General features: G+C 38.1%; 1 protein-coding gene across 2 annotated transcripts; it reads left to right on the top strand.

Moving 5' to 3' along the window:
• Positions 1–8,443: 8,443 nt before the first annotated feature.
• Positions 8,444–18,749, top strand: gtf2f2a (general transcription factor IIF, polypeptide 2a). 2 transcript variants are annotated; one of them, XM_055205177.2, is made up of 9 exons: positions 8,444–8,665; positions 8,949–9,022; positions 9,132–9,150; positions 9,252–9,390; positions 13,847–13,888; positions 14,234–14,315; positions 17,700–17,799; positions 17,882–18,025; positions 18,228–18,749. In XM_055205177.2, exons 1-9 carry the CDS (start codon positions 8,600–8,602, stop codon positions 18,345–18,347), a joined length of 786 nt encoding a protein of 261 aa, XP_055061152.1. In that variant the 5' UTR covers positions 8,444–8,599; the 3' UTR covers positions 18,348–18,749. The 2 variants fall into 2 exon arrangements, with proteins under 2 accessions (XP_055061152.1, XP_055061153.1); XM_055205178.2 differs by lacking the exon at positions 13,847–13,888 and having other exon boundaries at positions 8,448–8,665.
• Positions 18,750–19,062: the final 313 nt, after the last annotated feature.

Genomic DNA, 19,062 nt, shown 5'->3' with positions numbered 1-19,062 from the left:
CACTGACCTTGCTGTCCAGAATGTAAGACAACATTCCAACTTGAACCCTTTGAGTGAGCTGTCTCTTTAGTACCGTGTGGTTTACATACATCTTGCTGCTGATTGGGCCAACATTTCTGACACACCCACCAAACAAGAGAAAACGCATCTAAAGCCTGTTGCACACCGTTTCCAGGAAACATGTCGTTCAACCCGGAAACCGTAGCAAACCGTTGTGTACCGGTGTGAGGAGGTGTGTTTGATTAGGGTTGGAGCTAAACTCTGCAGAGCCACCGGCCATCCAGGACCAGTATTGGTGACCACTGTCATAGTGTTTGGTTGTGGTGCATCTTTTTTTTCTAATTTCTAATTATAAAGTTCAATAATTGTAACGTGTGCATGTGTGTGTATGTATGTGTATACACAGTGAGGAAAATAAGCATTTGAACACCCTGCTATTTTGCAAGGTCTCCCACTTAGAAATCATGGAGGGGTCTGAAATAGTCATCGTAGGTGCATGTCCACTGTGAGAGACATAATCTAAATAAAATCCAGAAATCACAATATATGGTTTTTAACTATTTATTTGTATGATACAGCTGCAAATAAGTATTTGAACACCTGTCTATCAGCTAGAATTCTGACCCTCAAAGACATGTTAGTCTGCCTTTAAAATGCCTCACTGCAGAACACACATCCAGGGGGCGGGGTTGGATTCAGATCCAGGGGCGGAGCTAGATCCAGAGATCTCTTCCCACTGCATTTTGATTGGTCGGCAGTTTTACCACAAGACATGTCATACACGTGTTGTTGTGTTACCATTTCCGTATTGAGTCGTAACTAAATTAAGTTATTCTTTTGACAGAAAAACAAACTTTACTTATGACTACAATAAAAGTAGTGACTTTAGGGTGAAATGTAAGTGTTTTTGCTATAATGTTTTGGAGTAAAACATTTCGTGTAACGTTACTACGAGTAATCTTACCACATGCAGTTTAATACCTATGAATGTGTACAGTATAAATATGCATAATTATTAACATATATATGGCAAGTTATTTAGAAATTAATAAATTTAATGTTTATCTTGTAGAAACTTTGAACTTGTTTTAACACATCTTTGCTTACAGCCATTAGGAACAGGTTTCTTAAACATGGTTTACGGTTTTTATATTTGCTAATTAAAAATATCAAATACATTTGTGTTTTTATGTGTACAAAGTGGGATCATGTACAGCCATGCCGGTCTCAAATATATCCCTTCAGTGATATCACCCTGTCGGGAACGTCTCCCTTACCTCCCCTTACACTAACTGTGATCATTACTTTCTAAATTATGAATCATTCTCCACTATATTATTAATCAAACGTACACCTAAACTGATAAGAGCAAATGTTGGTGACCACAGGATGCAATAATTGCGGGCTGCAACAACGCATATATACTGGTTCATTTGGCGGAACAAAGTATATAAAGTGGGAGGAGTCGGATCTAGATCCAACCCCGCCCCCTGAATGTCTTGTTCTGCAGTGAGGACCATCCCTGCGTCCCAAACCGCCTACTTCCATACTATATAGTAGGCAAAGTAGTGCCTTTTACATACTATATAGTATGGAAGTAGGCGGTTTGGGATGCAGGACATCTCTTAAAATGTCCACCTCCATTCCATTTTATTATCCTAAATTAGATGCACCTGTTTGAGGTCGTTAGCTGCATAAATCCCCCTGACAACCCCATACAATCAGTAAGAATTCAACTACTAACATGGCCAAGACCAAAGATCTGTCCAAAGACACTTGAGACAAAATTGTACACCTCCAGAAGGCTGGAAAGGGCTACGGGGAAATCGCCAAGCAGCTTGGTGAAAAAAAGGTCCACTGTTGGAGCAATCATTAGAAAATGGAAGAAGCTAAGCATGACTGTCAATCTCCCTCAGACTGGGGCTCCATGCAAGATCTCACCTCGTGGGGTCAGTGACCCTAAGAAAGGTAAGAAATCAGCCCAGAACTACACGGGAGGAGCTGGCCAATGACCTGAAAAGAGCTGGGACCACCGTTTCCAAGGTTACTGTTGGTAATACACTAAGACCTCATGGTTTGAAATCATGCATGACACAGAAGATTCCGCTGCTTAAACCAGCACATGTCCAGGCTTGTCTTAAGTTTGCCAATGACCATTTGGATGATCCAGAGGAGACATGTGGTCAGATGAGACCAAAAATGTAACTTTTTGGTCATAATTCCACTAAACGTGTTTGGAGGAAGATTCCGCTGCTTAAACCAGCACATGTCAACTTTCATACAAAGATGGGGTCAAGTTTACTACAAGTAGTACCTAAATATTTTTTAAATACATTTTTAGCACATTTTAGTTCATATTTATGGTGTCCCTGCTGAAAAAACAGCATCAGAACAAGCATGGACCAGCATGGGAATAATGCTGGTCTATGCTGGTTAAGCTGGTGGTCACCAGCATGCCAGCACCAAAACACAACATATGTGCATGACCAGCATGGGATGCTGGTGTGACCAGCTTGGGATGCTGGTGCTAGTGCTGGTTTGTTGCTGGTTTAGCTGGTGTTGATGCTGGTGCTGGTTTTGTGCTGGTTTAGGTGGTGTTCACTAGCAAACCAGCACCAAAACAACATATCCTCGTCTTGCTGGTATGCTGTTTTTTTCAGCAGGGGTCTCAAAATAGCACAGTGAAGTACACTTAGATAATCTTAAGAACATCTTGAAAAGTACTAAAGATGATTTTTTAGTATATTAGGTACAAAATTAGTGTGCGAAAATAAAGCACTTTAAGTACACTATGGAAGTGTACTACTTTTTCACCTGGGAAACTCTGTTTCTCAGAGACAGGCCAGAAACCTGACTGAGAGAAGATCTGTGAGGAGTGGGCCAAAATCCCTCCTGCAGTGTATGCAAACCTGGTGAAAAACTACAGGAAACTTTTGACCTCTGTAATTGCAAACAAAAGCTACTGTACCAAATATTAGCATTGAATTTTTCGGGTATTCAAATACTTATTTGCAGCTGTATCATACAAATAAATGGTTAAAAATCATACATTGTGATTTCTGGATTTTTTTTTAGATTATGTCTCACAGTGGACATGCACCTACGATGACAATTTCAGACCCCTCCATGATTTCTAAGTGGGAGAACTTGCAAAATAGCAGGGTGTTTATATATATAAATATATATATATATATATATATATATATATATATCAGTATTGTTCAAAAGCCACCACGCCACCATTAGATTTGTTGTTTTTGCAATGGTATAGCAGTAGTGTCAGCCCTCCTTGTGTGAAGAGGTTCAAGTGTAAAGACTACATCTCTACCTGTGCGAATCCACCGAGCAAAGACACAGACAAGAAATACAAAATATGGTAGGGGGGGGGGATTTACAATAAAATATTAAGTAAAGTACAAATTTTCAAAGTTTTCAGTGCCTTTTGCTTTAAAGCGTATCTTAGGGTGTTTTCACACATGTTGGTGTGCACAGTGGTGCAGCCTCGGAGCGCACCAAATTACATTTGTATCATTTTTCAGTTAGTGCGGTTCGTGTTCACATATGTTTTTACCGTACTCAAAACGCCCCAATGTACACCATGTGACAACTGTCAGTGCTGTCATTGGTCTCTGACAGCTCTTACCTCCATGGCCACCCCCCACATTTCCACGGCAAACAGCCTGACAGGAAGAGTGAAGCTAGCAAGATATGGAGATAAATGATGTACGTCTTTGCAAAATGTCTTTGCTTTAACGCGAAATTGCGCAACTGTTCTATTAAAACCCTTCTCATGGAGCCATTTGCTGAAAATCACGTAATGTCACTATTTGTGTGTGTAGAGGGCAGCTGTGCATTTATAAAATCATCAGCTCAAACGTCCAAGAGACAGCGAATCTCTGCAACTGACCAAGATTGCTCTGTTTTTGTTAACCATAACACTCGGCTCATGTCACGATGGTTGCCCAGTGGCCCAAACATGTGGAGAACTTCCTGTATTTGGTTTGGCCCGAGGTCGAGCAGTGTTCACACCACAGATGGGTCGCACCAGTTCAGCGACAGCCACTCCGAGACCACCTGTTTAGAGGATCTCGGTCTTAGAGCTGTTGAGTCTTAAAAAGTTCTGACGCATCCAAAGTTTTATTTCTTGTAAACAGGCTGTAAGGACATTAGAGGTAACTGCAGCATCAGATTTTGTACTGACGTAAATCTGTGTGTCGTCAGCATAAAAGTGGTAGCCTAAGCCATATTTCTTAATGATTTGCCCTAATGGTAACATATAGATATATTGGTATTGAACATGTTCAAGTGCCTAGGAGAGGTGGTGATGTTAACAATCTCTTATTAAAAAGAGAAGCTTACTACATTTACACACTCAATGCTCTTTCTCCTAAGGGATTGAATTTAGAACTTGATTTTAATTCATGTTTCTAATTGATATCTTTTGTACTATGAGTTTTATTCAAGTGGTCTTGTTTTGTATTTGAAGTGTATTGTTTTTCATATGATTGGGTATTGATCAATCTTAGGATTTGAAAAGTGTATAAGGAAGATGAAAAGAGAATGTTTGGGTGTTGTTATATGATGTTTTGAGGTGTTGCTTTAATGTGATTATACTTTAGTTGCTTACCTGATTGACCTTGATTGATATCAGGTGTCATTAATTGAAACTGTTTGTACCTTTGAATTCTTGTTTAACAATGATCCTTGCTTGTGTGTTTGTGTGTTTGCCTGATGAAGGTCTTTGACCGAAACGTTGCTTTTTAAACTTTTGAAATTAAAGGGACTTTTTACAGTGTGCAGATCTTTTTCTGTTTTTTCATTCATCCTTTGATCTTGCACCTGGTCAAGACTTTTTTTGGATGTGCGTATCCTGTTTTCTCTTAGATGAAGATCAGAACACATTTTATCCCTACTGAAAAATCCAGCTAAGACCAGCATAAGCTGGTGAGCTGGTTTAAGCTGGTCCCCAGCTTGGTTTTAGCTGGTCTTGCTGGTGTAGGAAGCTGGTTCTGCTGGTGTAGCAAGCTGGTCTAGGTGTGTTTTGGTCACATTTTAAGCTGGTCTAGCTGGACTTAGATGGTCATGCTGGAATACCAGCTGGCCCACCAGCATGACCAGCTTTGTCAGGCTGGGAGGACCAGCACAAACCACCTCAAAAAAAAACAGCTTATGCTGGTTTTAGCTGGATTTTTCAGTAGGGATGACCAATTTATGAAGAAATCCAAGTAAGCCCAAAGGGTTCACATACTTTTTCTTTCAACTGTATATGGCCATCACTTTCGGTCTGAGACAGGTGGCCTGGGCTGCGTTCAGCCCCGACAAAACGTTGCACAACGTTTATTAAACAGAAACGGTGATTGAACTCCCTGTTGTGATGACGCAAGAGTTGCAACTACGGTAGCTGAGAAGGCTAATTATGTTCCGTTTTAAATGTTTCTGAAGCCTGATGAAATCGTTATAAATCTGTGTTTAACACTGTAAAATACCCTCAATTTTACAGTCACTGACCTTGTCGTCCAGAATGAAAGACAACATTCCAACTGGAACCCATTGAGCGAGCTCTCTTTAGTACCGCGTGGTTTATATACATCTTGGGCCGACATTTCTGACACACCCACCACACAAGAGAAAACGCATCTAAAACCTGTTGCACACCATTTCCAGGAAACATGTAGTTCAACCCGAAAACCGTAGCAAAACGTTGCGCACCGTTTTGAACTTGAACGTGCCCCTGGATTGTGTATCCTGAAATGTGGGCACGAGTGCGGGGCTGTAGCTGGATATACCTTGGTGCTTTTCGCTTTTTTCAATCAGATGTGTTTCAGGTCTCCCTCACCAAAGAGTATAGAACAGTGGTTCTCAATTCCAGTCCTTGGCCCCCCCTTCCCAGAAAATTTTAGATGTATCCTTATATGAAACACCTGATATTATAGACCTGATTCAGTTCTTGTTTGTGTGTTAATTAAGGAGCCTGATGAGTAAAAAGTGATGGATCGTTTGAAAGATATAAGGCACGCCTGGTTGCACAAGGTTATTCACAAAAATTTGGATCAGACTATGATGAAACATTTAGTCCAGTAGTTCGATTTGAATCAATCAGAACAATAATTGCTCAGGCTGTACAGTATGGACTAAAGTTGCATCAAATGGATGTCAAGACAGCCTTTCTAAATGGAGATCTAAAGGAGGAAGTGTACATGCAACAACCTGAAGAGTTTGTCATTAAAGGAAAAGAACATTTAGTGTGCAAACTAAATCGCAGCATCTATGGACTAAAGCAATCACCAAAGTGTTTGAACATTGTTCTAGATGAACAGCTAAAGAAGATTGGTTTTGTACAAACTACAGCTGATCCATGCATTTATACTGCAGCAACAGGTGAGATGTTCATTATTGCTGTTTATGTTGATGACATTCTACTGGCTGGACAAAACAATAAACGTATGATAGAGGTGAAGAAAATGCTTGCGAAACACTTTGATACTGTGGACATGGGTGAATTAACTCATTTTTTAGGAGTGAAAATTGTCCAAAAACCAGACACTGAAGAAATCTGGATGGGTCAAGCAACATATGCAAAAGTTCTGTTGGAGAAATTTGGAATGGAAAATTCAAAACCAATAAGCACACCAGTAGACACGAACATGAAATTCTTAAAACATTCTGATGAAGAGGAAGGAGTAGATCAGACACAATTTCAGTCTGCTGTTGGTAGTTTGCTTTATTTGTCTACCAGAACAAGACCAGACATTGCTTATGCTGTAAACAATGTTGCAAGGTTTTCTGCTATCCCACAAAACAACATTAGACTGCTGTCAAACGAATCATGAGATACCTAAATGGCACTCTCAATCTCGGCCTGATGTATAGCAAGGACAAGCCAAAGGATTGCGTTGGATATTCAGATGCAGATTGGGCTGGAGACCAAGATGATCTCAAATCTGTATCAGGATACATGTTTCAAATCAGCGGAGCAGAGCAGCTGTGAGTTGGAGAAGTAAGAAACAGACATGTGTAGCTCTTTCTACCGCTGAAGCTGAGTACATGGCATTGGCAAGCGCAGCTCAAGAAGCAGTTTGGATGCGACAACTGTTAAAAGAACTAAAGGACAAACAAACCGGATCAATGGTGATGTATGAGGACAATCAGTCTGCTATCTCCATGGCAAAGAATCCTAAATTTCATGGACGTGCAAAACACACTGACCTTAAGTACCACTTCGGGAGCAAATTGTAAGTGGAGTCATAGACTTAAAGTATTGCAGCACTGAAGACATGATTGCTGATATGTTCACAAAAGGACAAAAAAAAATCACAAAATTGAGATTAATGGCTGGAGTGAAACCAGTTTGCTAATTATTTTGATTGCGAGTGAGAAGGAGTGTTGAGAAATATTATTATTATTTTTACACTATTTCTAAATAATCATGTTAAATTTGTGTATTAAGTTAAACACTGTCTTTTGTAAACTTTCATTCACTTTTTCTGATATCCACTAGGTGGAGCTCTGTCAATGTTTCTGTATGTGTATAAAAGCTGTAGAAGAAGTTGTTTTCTTTGTCTTTCAAAACCAAGTAAATGTGACACACTTTTGCCGGTGTGTATTTGCATAAACTATTTTTCTGAGTCATTATTAATCAACATTTCATACAAGGAGACATCTAAAACATCCTGGGGGGGGCGAGGACTGGAATAAAGGGTATGCATTGACGTCACTTTTCCACGTGACCACGCGAGACCTCGCCCGGCTGAGTGGCAAAACGTGCAACAAAATGGCTGGTTTTCATAGGGGCTGCTGCGAAAATGCCAATTAAACTGACTATTATCAGCTTAAATTTAGTTAGACTTGATAGCACAGGTCGACAATACTAAGTTACATTAGTTACATTTTCCAAGCATCTGTGCTTTATTAGGATGTTTGTTTGGGGGAAAATATACTTCACTACATTCTAAAGCATATAATCATACTGTGTATTCTTTAATATTGCATATTAAAATGTATTTAATACATAATTACATTAAAATTGTGTACTTTTACTTGAGTAAAAGTATGTTAATGTACTTAAACATTAAATGTAAAACAAAAACATATTATTCATGAAATGTAATAGAGTAAAAATTATGATAATATGCTTTGTAATGTATGTTTTCCAAAGAAAAACACGGATATAATACAAATACTTGAAAAATACTTTTAGCAACTTATCAACCCACCTGTCTGTGGACGTTGGAATGGACCATCAATTTACTTTTCCTTTCGGTGTTTTTTGTCAGTCTGTAAAACGATAGCTCCGAATTCTTGTTAATCTGTTAGTACAGTCTATCGCACAACAGCTTTTTTTCCATTTCGACGCGTTTTCACCGATGTCACGGTGTACTCAAATGCGGCCGCTCTGTCTTTTGCCACTCTGTGGGCGTAACAGCAGCACTGTCGCCGACACTCAACGCGTTTTAGTTTCTAAGCTTTTAGTCCTTACGGGTCACCGTACAACCTGGTCTGTTGTTGGTAGTACGCAAGCTTGTCGGGTGTGTTGTGTGATAGAGGTGCATACAAGCCACGTGAAATAAACAGCATTTGAATATCTAAACTTATAACAAGGATGTCAGACAAAGGAGAGGTGGATTTAACTGGCGTTAAACAAAATACTGGTGTATGGCTAGTGAAAGTAAGTGCTGGAGATGCATCGATGAAGTGCACTATCTTAGAGCTAACGTAACGTAGCTAGAGCAAGGGCTGACTGCTGCCAGATATTGATTATCTTAGTATTTATTTTATGTTGTATTTTAGTACATATGGCATTAATGATAGAGCACATACAATTGACGTTCAATCCCAGATTAATAGTTTGATTTGTTATTAAAATATAGGAGATAGTTGTATTGTGGTGTTTAGCGCGAATTAAGTGGCCTTCACGAACATTATTTTCTTAATTTCATGTTAATTTGTAGGTCCCAAAGTATTTATCACAACAGTGGGCAAAAGCAACAGGAAAAGGAGAGGTTGGAAAGCTCAGAATCACCAAGTATGTAGCAAACTTGTCCTCTTATTATCATCTAACGTTTCATGTAATCTGTATTTACAAGCATAACTTGGTTGAAATGAATATATTTAAACTATTTCTGTTTGTACAGGAATCAAGGCAAGCCAGAGGTAATGACAAAAATATCATTAAACATGAACTCCTCTACAGTGTATTATATTTGATTCAGTGTATTTCTGATTGTTTGAATTCCCTGTGTGTTATTTACCAGGTTTCTTTTACACTCAATGAGGAGCTGACTGCTATAGACAGTATGGGGGAGAAATCCTCTATGGTGCGAGCTCCCAGAGAACATCCATTCACTCTACAGACTGTTGGTGGACTGGCTGTCTTTACAGAAAGTTCTTCAGGTAAGAACCAGCAGCTGCTAAAATGTAATGTGTCTGCTTTCTAGAGAATCTGATTTCAAATGACATAATACAGACTGAAGCTAATACATTGAAAATTCAATGGACTGTAACATAAAACAAAGTTAGTCAGTAATTGATGATAATATTAAACTTTTATACTTGACATAATCCACTATTAATAATGCACCAAAGGGACACATTTTTGAATCATTTTTAATAACTTTAATTAGTTAGTTGTTAAAAGTTTTATACTCCAAAATATACAGCGATGCAAAAAAAATAAGAGACCCCTCCAAGATTATTTTCAGTTTTTCGCAGATATACACATCAATTCTGGTATGCAGAATTGTTTCAACATTTCTCAAATTGTTAGTAAAAATAATGCCTTTATTTGCATTTGAAGAGCTTGGATGCAAAAACTTCTAAGTGGGTCCTTTTTCTTGTAAATTTGCATTTTTTTGTAAATTTGCTTGTTTTTATCAGGCTAAATTAAAGCCAGGAATATGCTTAGTTAAAATAAAGGCAAGGTATATGATTTTGAAAAATGCTAACTGTACTAGCACTGAAGTTACGATCCCACCCTCCGTTCATATCGCCATCCAAAGCCTCCTCCAAAATGCATCAACACGCACAGACCAGAAGCCCATTCATGTCTCATTAAAATGTGAGAAAACTTTGGTGAATAACATTACCAAAATAACCTTCGACTCTGCGCAGTAAAAAGTCACGCCTGAAAAATCCGCTCCCTTCTCCCTCTCATAATGAGAGGGAGAGGGAGAGTTTTACTGCACAGAGTCGAAGTACTCCCAAAAGTGCTATTCCGCCATACATTATAGTTACCATGTTTAACCCGCTTTGAAAAGCGCCACATTTTATTTTGTGCCACCATATTCTGCGTATAACTACTCATTTTAAAAAGGGAAAACATGATGTGTTTGGTCATTTCTAACTTCTTTGTTTGGTACCATTGAATGAATTGGGCTAAGCTAAGTGCTACCAAAGTGTCACAGCGATTAAGTGCACGCACTAAGATGATAGAGGTATGTATCAATCAACTCTTCTTAGTTAAGGTAATAACATAGTTTCATATAACAAAACGATGGAGTATCCCTTTAAAGCCCAATTTATAGTCGTGTGTAATAGTGTTGGGCGATATGCCACATTTTGAGATCATCCTATCCCAGCCTGTGAGATCGCCGATACACGATAGTATCGGGGGCGGGGCAGTAGTTTACTCATTTAATTATTTGTTAATTTTTTACTTATTTATGACAAGTCACTTGATTGGTGGACAAAAAAGAAGCAAGGGCAACACTGTCATAACCGCAACCTTCTTAAAACTGATGCCATTATTCCATGCGCGTCATTTAGTCCAGGCGCTCTCAAATGTCCTGCATGCCAGGGAGTGGGAACAACAAACTTGCTGGTTTTAACCCTCTGCGCCCCCAACAACCTGTCTAGTGCAAGGAAATGTCAGAGCCACTCCAGCGCAGCATGCATTCAGATCTAAGCAAGAGTCCAAGACGCGTGCAAGAAGGAATCCGCACGCATTACAAACTCTCACGCAAAGTAAAGCCCCCAAACCCTATATGAGGCAAAGCATGTAATATGCATGTTAAAGTGAAAGTCGCTGTTTATTTACTTCCATCATTGCTGGTCTTCTCAAATCATACACAACAAGTTGCTGTTTCTTTTTTGTTTGTGGGTTAACTTGCCAAGCTGCTTTTTCATTGACGGTCGCGCTGCTACTGTGGTTACACGGTCTGTGCTTGTGTTTACACATCGACGCAGACCACGACGCAAAGTATAACTAAAAACTGACGCAGGACCTATGCCGTTGCGGCTACACCATAGGACCTACGCACAACTATAACGAGCCCTTTAGTCAAGGACATTTGTAAACAATGGCTGGTGACTTCATATTCAAAGTCCGTATTTTGTTGTTTTCACATCTGTGGCAAACGCTGATAATTGCACAGTTGCTTGTGACCAAACATTGCATAAGGTGACTTCAAACGGAGCTGAACTGGGGAAGAGTTGCAACTTTCGTCTTGAACTGCAGTAATGTTTACGCATAGGCTTTACATAGAATTTGCGAAAAACTTAGGCAATTCGGCAAATAGATGTTAAGCTGTTTTAAAACACTTTGGTGAAGAGATGTGGACGTTAACTTCAAGTGTGCTTGACTTTAAGCAGTATTTGTGTGGTGAGAAACATCTGTAAACAGTGTGGGGGTAAATGCGTCATTTGAAATATAATAACATTTGTAATATCAAAACATTATGATTGGCCCGAAGCTGTCAGCACATTCTTACTTTTTCCGTGCTAATGCTGTAATCCTTGTTCTCCATTCACACAAAGCCCTTACCAGTAAATTACTGGTAATTTTACAACCTTTCTTACTGGTAAATTGGCAGCACTGACTTAAGCCCGATTTTTTTAGTCGTGCGGTTACTGCCTACCAGCAATACTTTAAGTATTTTTACTTTCTATATAAAAGTAAATTTTTAAGTATTCATATTTTATCAGTGTTTTTCTTAGGAAAACATACATTCCAAAGCATATTATCATAATTTTTACTCCACTACATTTCATAATTTCAAGTTTTTGGTTTATATTTAATATTTAAGTACATAAAATATCTTGTATTTTTTTACTTAAGTAAAAAGTACTTTTACTCAAGAAAACTAAAAGTACACAATTTTTATGTAATTGGGTATTAAATAAATTTTAATATGCAATTTAAAAGGAATACACAGTATGATTCTATGCTTTAGAATGTAATGGGGAATAATTTACTTTAATAAAATTTTTTCAAGACAAACACTTAAAATTCTCAAGTAGTGTCCGCCTCTACCTACCAGCGGTCTTGCGCGTGTGTTTGCACGTCGATGCAAGAGTATAAATAAAAACCGACGGGGAACATACGTCGTCATGGCTACGCCAAAGGACCTATGCACAACTATAACGAGCCCTTTACCAGAAAGGTTCATATGATCTGTTAACTGCAATTTACCAGTAATTTACCATAGAGACTGTATTCAATTTTATTTATATAGCACTAAACAAAACAACAATGTTGACCATATTGCTGTACAAACAATAGCACAATAAGAAAAAAAAGAACTCTTTTCTGATTTTTGACAGAGGTGGCGTTTAGCGGCTTTTACATCTGAGCTCCTCATTTATTTACTGAAAATTGGGAACATGGTCTGAATAACTAAAAAGATGCAGTGTTTTCATATTTTGAATTCTGCGAAGAAACAAATTAAAATGTATTGCTAATGTTTTTACTGTTTGTATTTTAGGAATAGTTGAAAAGTAAATATTTGATGGAATAACACAGATTTTTCAGATTTGTCTCTCAGTCTTTTGGATTGCTATTGGGTGACTTTATTGTCACTCCTTAAATGTTCAAAAAACAGGTAGAAGTGATGATTAAAGGCATAATAAATGGAGTAGTCTTTTAATTTTCTACCATGGCTCTATATTTAAATGTTCAGAAAATACTGACATGTGAGGCGGTATTAATTTTTTTTATGTTTTAGCAACGAAAGTTAGTATAATCCACAGTTAGTTAATTTTGCTAAACAGATCATATGGTAAGTCATGAAATCTATGGAATGTCCTGAATATCCAATACTTCAGTTTTCGCTCTAGTCTAATTGTTTCTACTAATAATGTTTTGTTGGTTTCTTTTGGCAAATTTCTCTTTGTCTGTTCTAAAACTGTGAGAAAATATGATATCAAAGTGTAATAGCTTTGATCTGGTGTCTAAAGATTTTACAGTTGCCTGACCTTTGACTCTTAATCGATGTGTGTGTGTTTTTGATAGTAATGGATTTTAGAGTGGGCCTTCAAATATCATTGAAACAAATCTTTTTTTTGTAATTATTCCTTCATTAACCAGAAATTGTTTTTAGCCTTGGGTGTTGTGTGTGCATGAATAACTTTATTTACTTTACATTCAAATAATTATTCTTTGGTGACATGGTAAGGACAAATAATTTCTATAACTGTTACATTTTGCTTTAGTGCCCAAATGCCCTGTCCGCTCAAGATTTGTTAGAATACGATGCTAGTATTTTTTAGCAAACTCATAAATTACATTTTTAATTTCCGTAACAAGGCTTTCTCAAAAGTATCTATCTTCATGCTTAAACTGTGTATTAACTGCTTGGATTGGGTGTCTTCAGAGAGGTGTTGGGTAGAGGCCTATATTGGGGTGAGGCAAAGCATGAAATTATTTGCGTTGTTATTGATTGTTTGGTTTCAATAAATCTAATTAATTAACTAAATGATTAGGAGTGTGGCTAGCTGGTTGTATCTGCGTGGTTTGTCAGTTTGTGTTCATGCTTTCACTGATTGCTGTTTAAAAGCTTCTGTGAGGCTCGGCCTGCCATGATTTTGTTGGCAAGTGTTCCCCCTTGTTCTTATGTTGCCATCCCTCCCATAGGGCAATCAGATGCTGAGGCCAGCGGCCCAGGTACAGGCCCAGGTGAGTGCTCGCCGTCGCCCTCGCTTGAGTGGAGATCAAGCTTTTATACTATGTATATACAGGTCTGCTGGCCATTGATTAAACAAAAGCTGCCAAAGACCAAATCAGAACATGCAAGATCAGCTGAGTGTGGAAAATTGTGTGTTGTTGTGTTTTGTCATTAATACAGATAATACAATTTTGATGTGATAACAATCAACAAAATAGTACATATAAATACAAAACAGACTGTTGCCTTTCTCACTAATACAAGTCTGAGCAGTTATGCAATGTGTGTTGCAGCAGCAGCACAGATTGAACAGTTATATTTCCCATTGAGTGCTAATGTCTGTTTTTTTTTAAAAGACAAAATTGCATTGGAAGGAATGGTTGTACAGAGAGCTGAATGCAGACCAGCAGTAAGTGACAACTACATGAAGCTTAAGAGGTAATGAAATTTTATTTTTACAGCGTATTTTCCACATTTTTCTGACTTTCTAAGTGAGTGTCTTCTGTTACTGCGGAATTATTGTGTTTATATAAAACTACTATAATTACTGTAACCTTAATGCAAACCAGATGCTAATGACCCAGTGGGCATAAACTAAACTTAAAGCTCTTCCTGAGTTGGTCTGAGGACATCTGCAGTGCTTACTTATGAAACTGGTTTCAGACCATTGACACAGACAAGAAAGAATAAAAGTCTTCGCATGTGCTTATGCCCATTACTGAACATCCATTATATAGCGAATCAGACACCCATTGGTTTTCCTCCTTAAGCATGATTTATAGTTCTGCATCAGACCTATGCCATAGCTCCTTCGCTGTAGGCTACGGGTCAGTTTTCATTTATACCTCTGCATTATTGTTCCTCTTCAACAGACAATTACACATGCAAATCGCTAGTGGACAGTGTCCACGGGTATGTTACAGTATTCAGGCAAAAGTCAAAGAAGAGGTGTATGTTGTTGGAGAAGCATCAGCAGTGATGGAGGTAAATAGAGGGTATGCATTGACGTCACACTTCCACGTGACCACACCGGAGCACGCCCTGTTGAGTGGCAAACATTCAGCAAAATGGCTGGTTTTCATAGTAGCTGCTGCGAAAATGCCAGTAAAACTGACTATTATCAGCTTAAATTGAATTTAGTTGGACTTGATAGCAGAGGTGGACAACACTTTGTTACATTAGTTACATTTTCCAAGCATCTCTGCTTTATTAGGGTGTTTGTCTTGAGAAAAATGTCACTTCATTACATTCTAAAGCATATAATCATACTGCGTATACTTTAATATTGCATTTAAAAATGTATTTAATACCTAATTGCATTAAAATTGTGTACTTTTGCTTTAGTAAAGTATTTAAATATTAAATTTAAAACAAAAACTTGTATTTATGAAATGTAATAAGAGCAAAAATTATGAAACACTGATAAAATACAAATACTTAAAAAAAAATATTTTAAGTAGAAAGTAAAACCTCTATTTGATAGTGACACTACCAACTTGTCAACCCACCTGTGGTCAGTGGACGTTGGCATGAACGATCAATTTACTTCTCCTTTCGTGTTTTTTGTCAGTCTGTAAAACAATAGCTCTGATTTCTTGTTAAATCTGTTAGTACAGTCTATCGCACAACAGCTTTTTCCAATTTAGACGCGTTTTCCCCGTTTTCGCTGATTTCACACTGTACACAAATGTTGACGCTCTGTCTTTAGCCACTCAGTGTGCGTAACCGCAGTCATTTTCGCTGAAGATGATGTCACGTGCATACCCTCTATAGAAGCGCCTTTGTTGGAGCTTGAGTTGTTAAATACAGCTACTCAACTTTGTCCATCTTTGTTTTTTCCATCACAAGCGAACATTCATATGAGGAAATGGGCCGCAGATTTTTTTGACCTGAGGGAGGGGTTCTAGCAGAACAATCACAGTGGTCCGCGTAGTACTGATGCATTTATATTTTTTGGAGAGGTGTGCGTCCAAGGTGCGCTTCAATCAATGCAGAAGTATAAATTGGGTTTAAGATGCATGACTTGTTGCATGCAACAAACTAAACAAATCATTCAAACTGATTTGTAAACCAATTCAGACTGTTTTGCACAAAGATTAATCATCAGTTGTTGGAAAATAATTGAAAAATTAGTGTTACAACCAGCTCCTACAACACAGGTGGGCAAGTAGGAAAAGGAGAAGTTTTATTTAACAAAATAATATATTTAACAAAAGATAATCAAACAACCAGTAGTCAGTATATGGACGTCAGTAGTGAAGAATGCATAGAAGGGGACTGTAAGCAGAAGGTATGCATGAATGTTAACAAATACTAACAGGAAAAACAAAAATAGCCACTCGGTCAGGTGCAGTCACATCGTTGCGCGCCCCCTGAATCCACAGCACTGGAGCTCTTATGCCGCTTTTTCATTGCATAGTACCCCACGGTTTAGGTCAGGTCAGCTCACCTGACTTTGGCTTGGTTAGCTTTTTCATCGAGTTTAGTAACACTTCGGAGTGGGAGGGATTATAGATGTGTTGTTATATTTGTGCTGCCTACTGCTGTGATATACAGAACGTTGTTGGAATGCTATACATCCCCATACATTCATTTATTTCTCAGTCCACCACAGAATTAAAATTGACCACCATAAATAGATGTTTGCACATCTTGTTTATCACTACCTCTGTCTCACCTGACAGTTTCGGTACAAACACCCGTGGCGTCAGTCGAAACGCTCTGCTGAGCCTCATTTAAGTTACATGTAGCCCCTTATGGAACGGCTGAATTTCCACAAGGGGGCGTATTTGTTCCTCAGACGTTGCACAATAAACGTGACATCCGAATATATTCATTATAAATCGTGAATGAAAAGTGAGATTCGAACGAATGTCCGTTAGTTAACTAATTGTACACAATTTATATTGTAATTCGGTCAGAAACGTCAAGATTGTGAGATGAACAAATCGTTTTGGATTTAAAAAGCCTTGGATATTCCATTTCCTTGGACTTTTGGGGATTTATGAACAATTTGTTTTGGACAATTTCACCGAAGCGGATAAAGGGAAGATTTTGAAGGTAAGTAAATATCCTAAATCGGCGCCGCCCGGTTCAGGTAACTAACAACTAGATTACAGTTTTATGACTGCTAAAAATCATATTATGCTTTGTGTGTGCGCTTAATGGAATGCCTAATGTCTAAGCTTTTCAACGATGTGCCGCATGACCGTATATTTTGAAGATTTAATGTTTCAAAGTTACAATGACGTTTATGCAGCCTCACGTGCAAGGGAGGGGGTGTACCGTGTACGGCACAGTGTTCCTTATCAGGTTAAGCACATATGCGAACGTGTGCTTCGCGAATGTGCCACAACAAACTGCAAGTCTGGAAAAAACTGGTATGGTGTTCCTGATTCTCAACCTGTGGATGTTTTCATTGCTAAAAGGGAGTTTGTGAACTTACAGCAAAGCACAGATGACAATAGGTTTACTCGAGACAGCGCAAGCTAGCATTAAGGTAAAGCTAATCTTTTACATTATGGCGATGACGCTGGAAGTGACGATTCTCTCAGAACAATCAGTGATCTACAGTGTGTTCGCGTCACGTTTTGGTATCAGCTCGGGTCGCTTGAAACCCCAACCGAGGTGGTACCAAAAACTATCAGGTACTATGTACTGCACCCAGTGGAAAAGCCCCCCAAAAGTAAACTGACCTGACCCAAACCATGGGGTACTATGCAATGAAAATTAAAGGCCCTATGAAGAGCCGCAAAAGACATTGATATGTATGTTGCTAGGATGTTTGTTTCTGACTCAAACAGGATCCTCCTTTTGTTGCAGGTTGCAGATTGAGGAGTTATCCAAACCCCTGAGATTTTCTCAACAACTCGACAAGGCTGTTACCACCAATTACAAACCTGTGGCTAATCATGCCTATAATGTAAGTCAAGCATTTGCAGAACTTCATATAGTGGTTTGTTTCTGTAAGTGAATAATACTTTATTATTCCCTTCCTGTCACAGCTGGACTATGAAAAGAAAAAGAAAGAAGAAGGAAAGAGGGCACGAGCAGATAAACAGCAGGTGTTGGACATGTTGTTCTCCGCCTTTGAGAAGCATCAGTATTACAACATTAAAGATCTGGTGGACATCACAAAACAGCCTGTGGTGAGTTACACAAGCAGGGGCCCAGACTTAAGGTGCAATTTTTTTTACTGTGAAACAATACACAAAAAATGTTTCCTAAGATAAAAAGGTTTTGAAAATAAATACATTTCTTTAAATCTTTTATGATGACTACTTTTTTGTCCTAATTGTTGGTTGTAATAAATCATTAAGCTCATCTATAAAATAAATTTTTGTTCTCCAGATTTATTTAAAGGAAATTCTTCGGGACATTGGAATCTACAATGTCAAAGGCACCCACAAAAACACTTGGGAGCTTAAACCGGAATACAGACACTATCAAAATGAAGAAAAGAGTGACTGATCTTATCATAGAACAGTATAGAGCCATGGACTCATTCATTGGACTCAGTGGTTATCAAAACATGTTTTAAATACCAACCATTAACTTGCCCAGTAAGTACAAAAGGATATTGTTTCAGAATAAGTCATGGTTTGATTTTAGAGATACCTTTGTGGAGTTTAATAATGCTAAGAGGAGTTTTTTTAAGACTTGATATATTGGGGGATTCACATGTACAATGTAGCCCTAGCTGAGATTAAATTGTATTTATCTCAGTTTAGGTTTTTTGATGTATAAAAAGTGACATTACCAAAAAAAACTAACGTTTTAAAAATTATTTTCTGTTTAAAAGAAACAAGTTTTTTAAGTTCTATGATTTCTTTTGACTGAACGCATTTGAAATAAAGTTTTTGTACAATGATACATTTACTGACTTTGCTTCCACTTTGGTTTTCAACTGTGGGTCGCAGTAAAACATTTGACCACTTTCAATTTAATATAATGAAAATGTCTGGGTACCAGCTGACGCTGATAAAAAAATGTTGTCCCTAATATACAATAGGTGTATTAAGCGTTTGTAATTAACACAGTTGCGGGTGAAAATCAACTGTGGCGAGTAAGGCATCTCAATTCACAATTCACTTAGTTTCCTGTAAAATATAACAATAGTACATGCTGAGCTTACCTTAGGCTGGTAGGTTTCTTGTAGGCCTGCATTTTGTAATTTGTATATTTC

Source organism: Misgurnus anguillicaudatus, chromosome 3, assembly GCF_027580225.2.
Source record: "Misgurnus anguillicaudatus chromosome 3, ASM2758022v2, whole genome shotgun sequence".
Lineage (NCBI taxonomy): Eukaryota > Metazoa > Chordata > Actinopteri > Cypriniformes > Cobitidae > Misgurnus > Misgurnus anguillicaudatus.
Note: the sequence above shows the minus strand (reverse complement) of the source record. Positions and strands in the feature narration are given on the sequence as shown.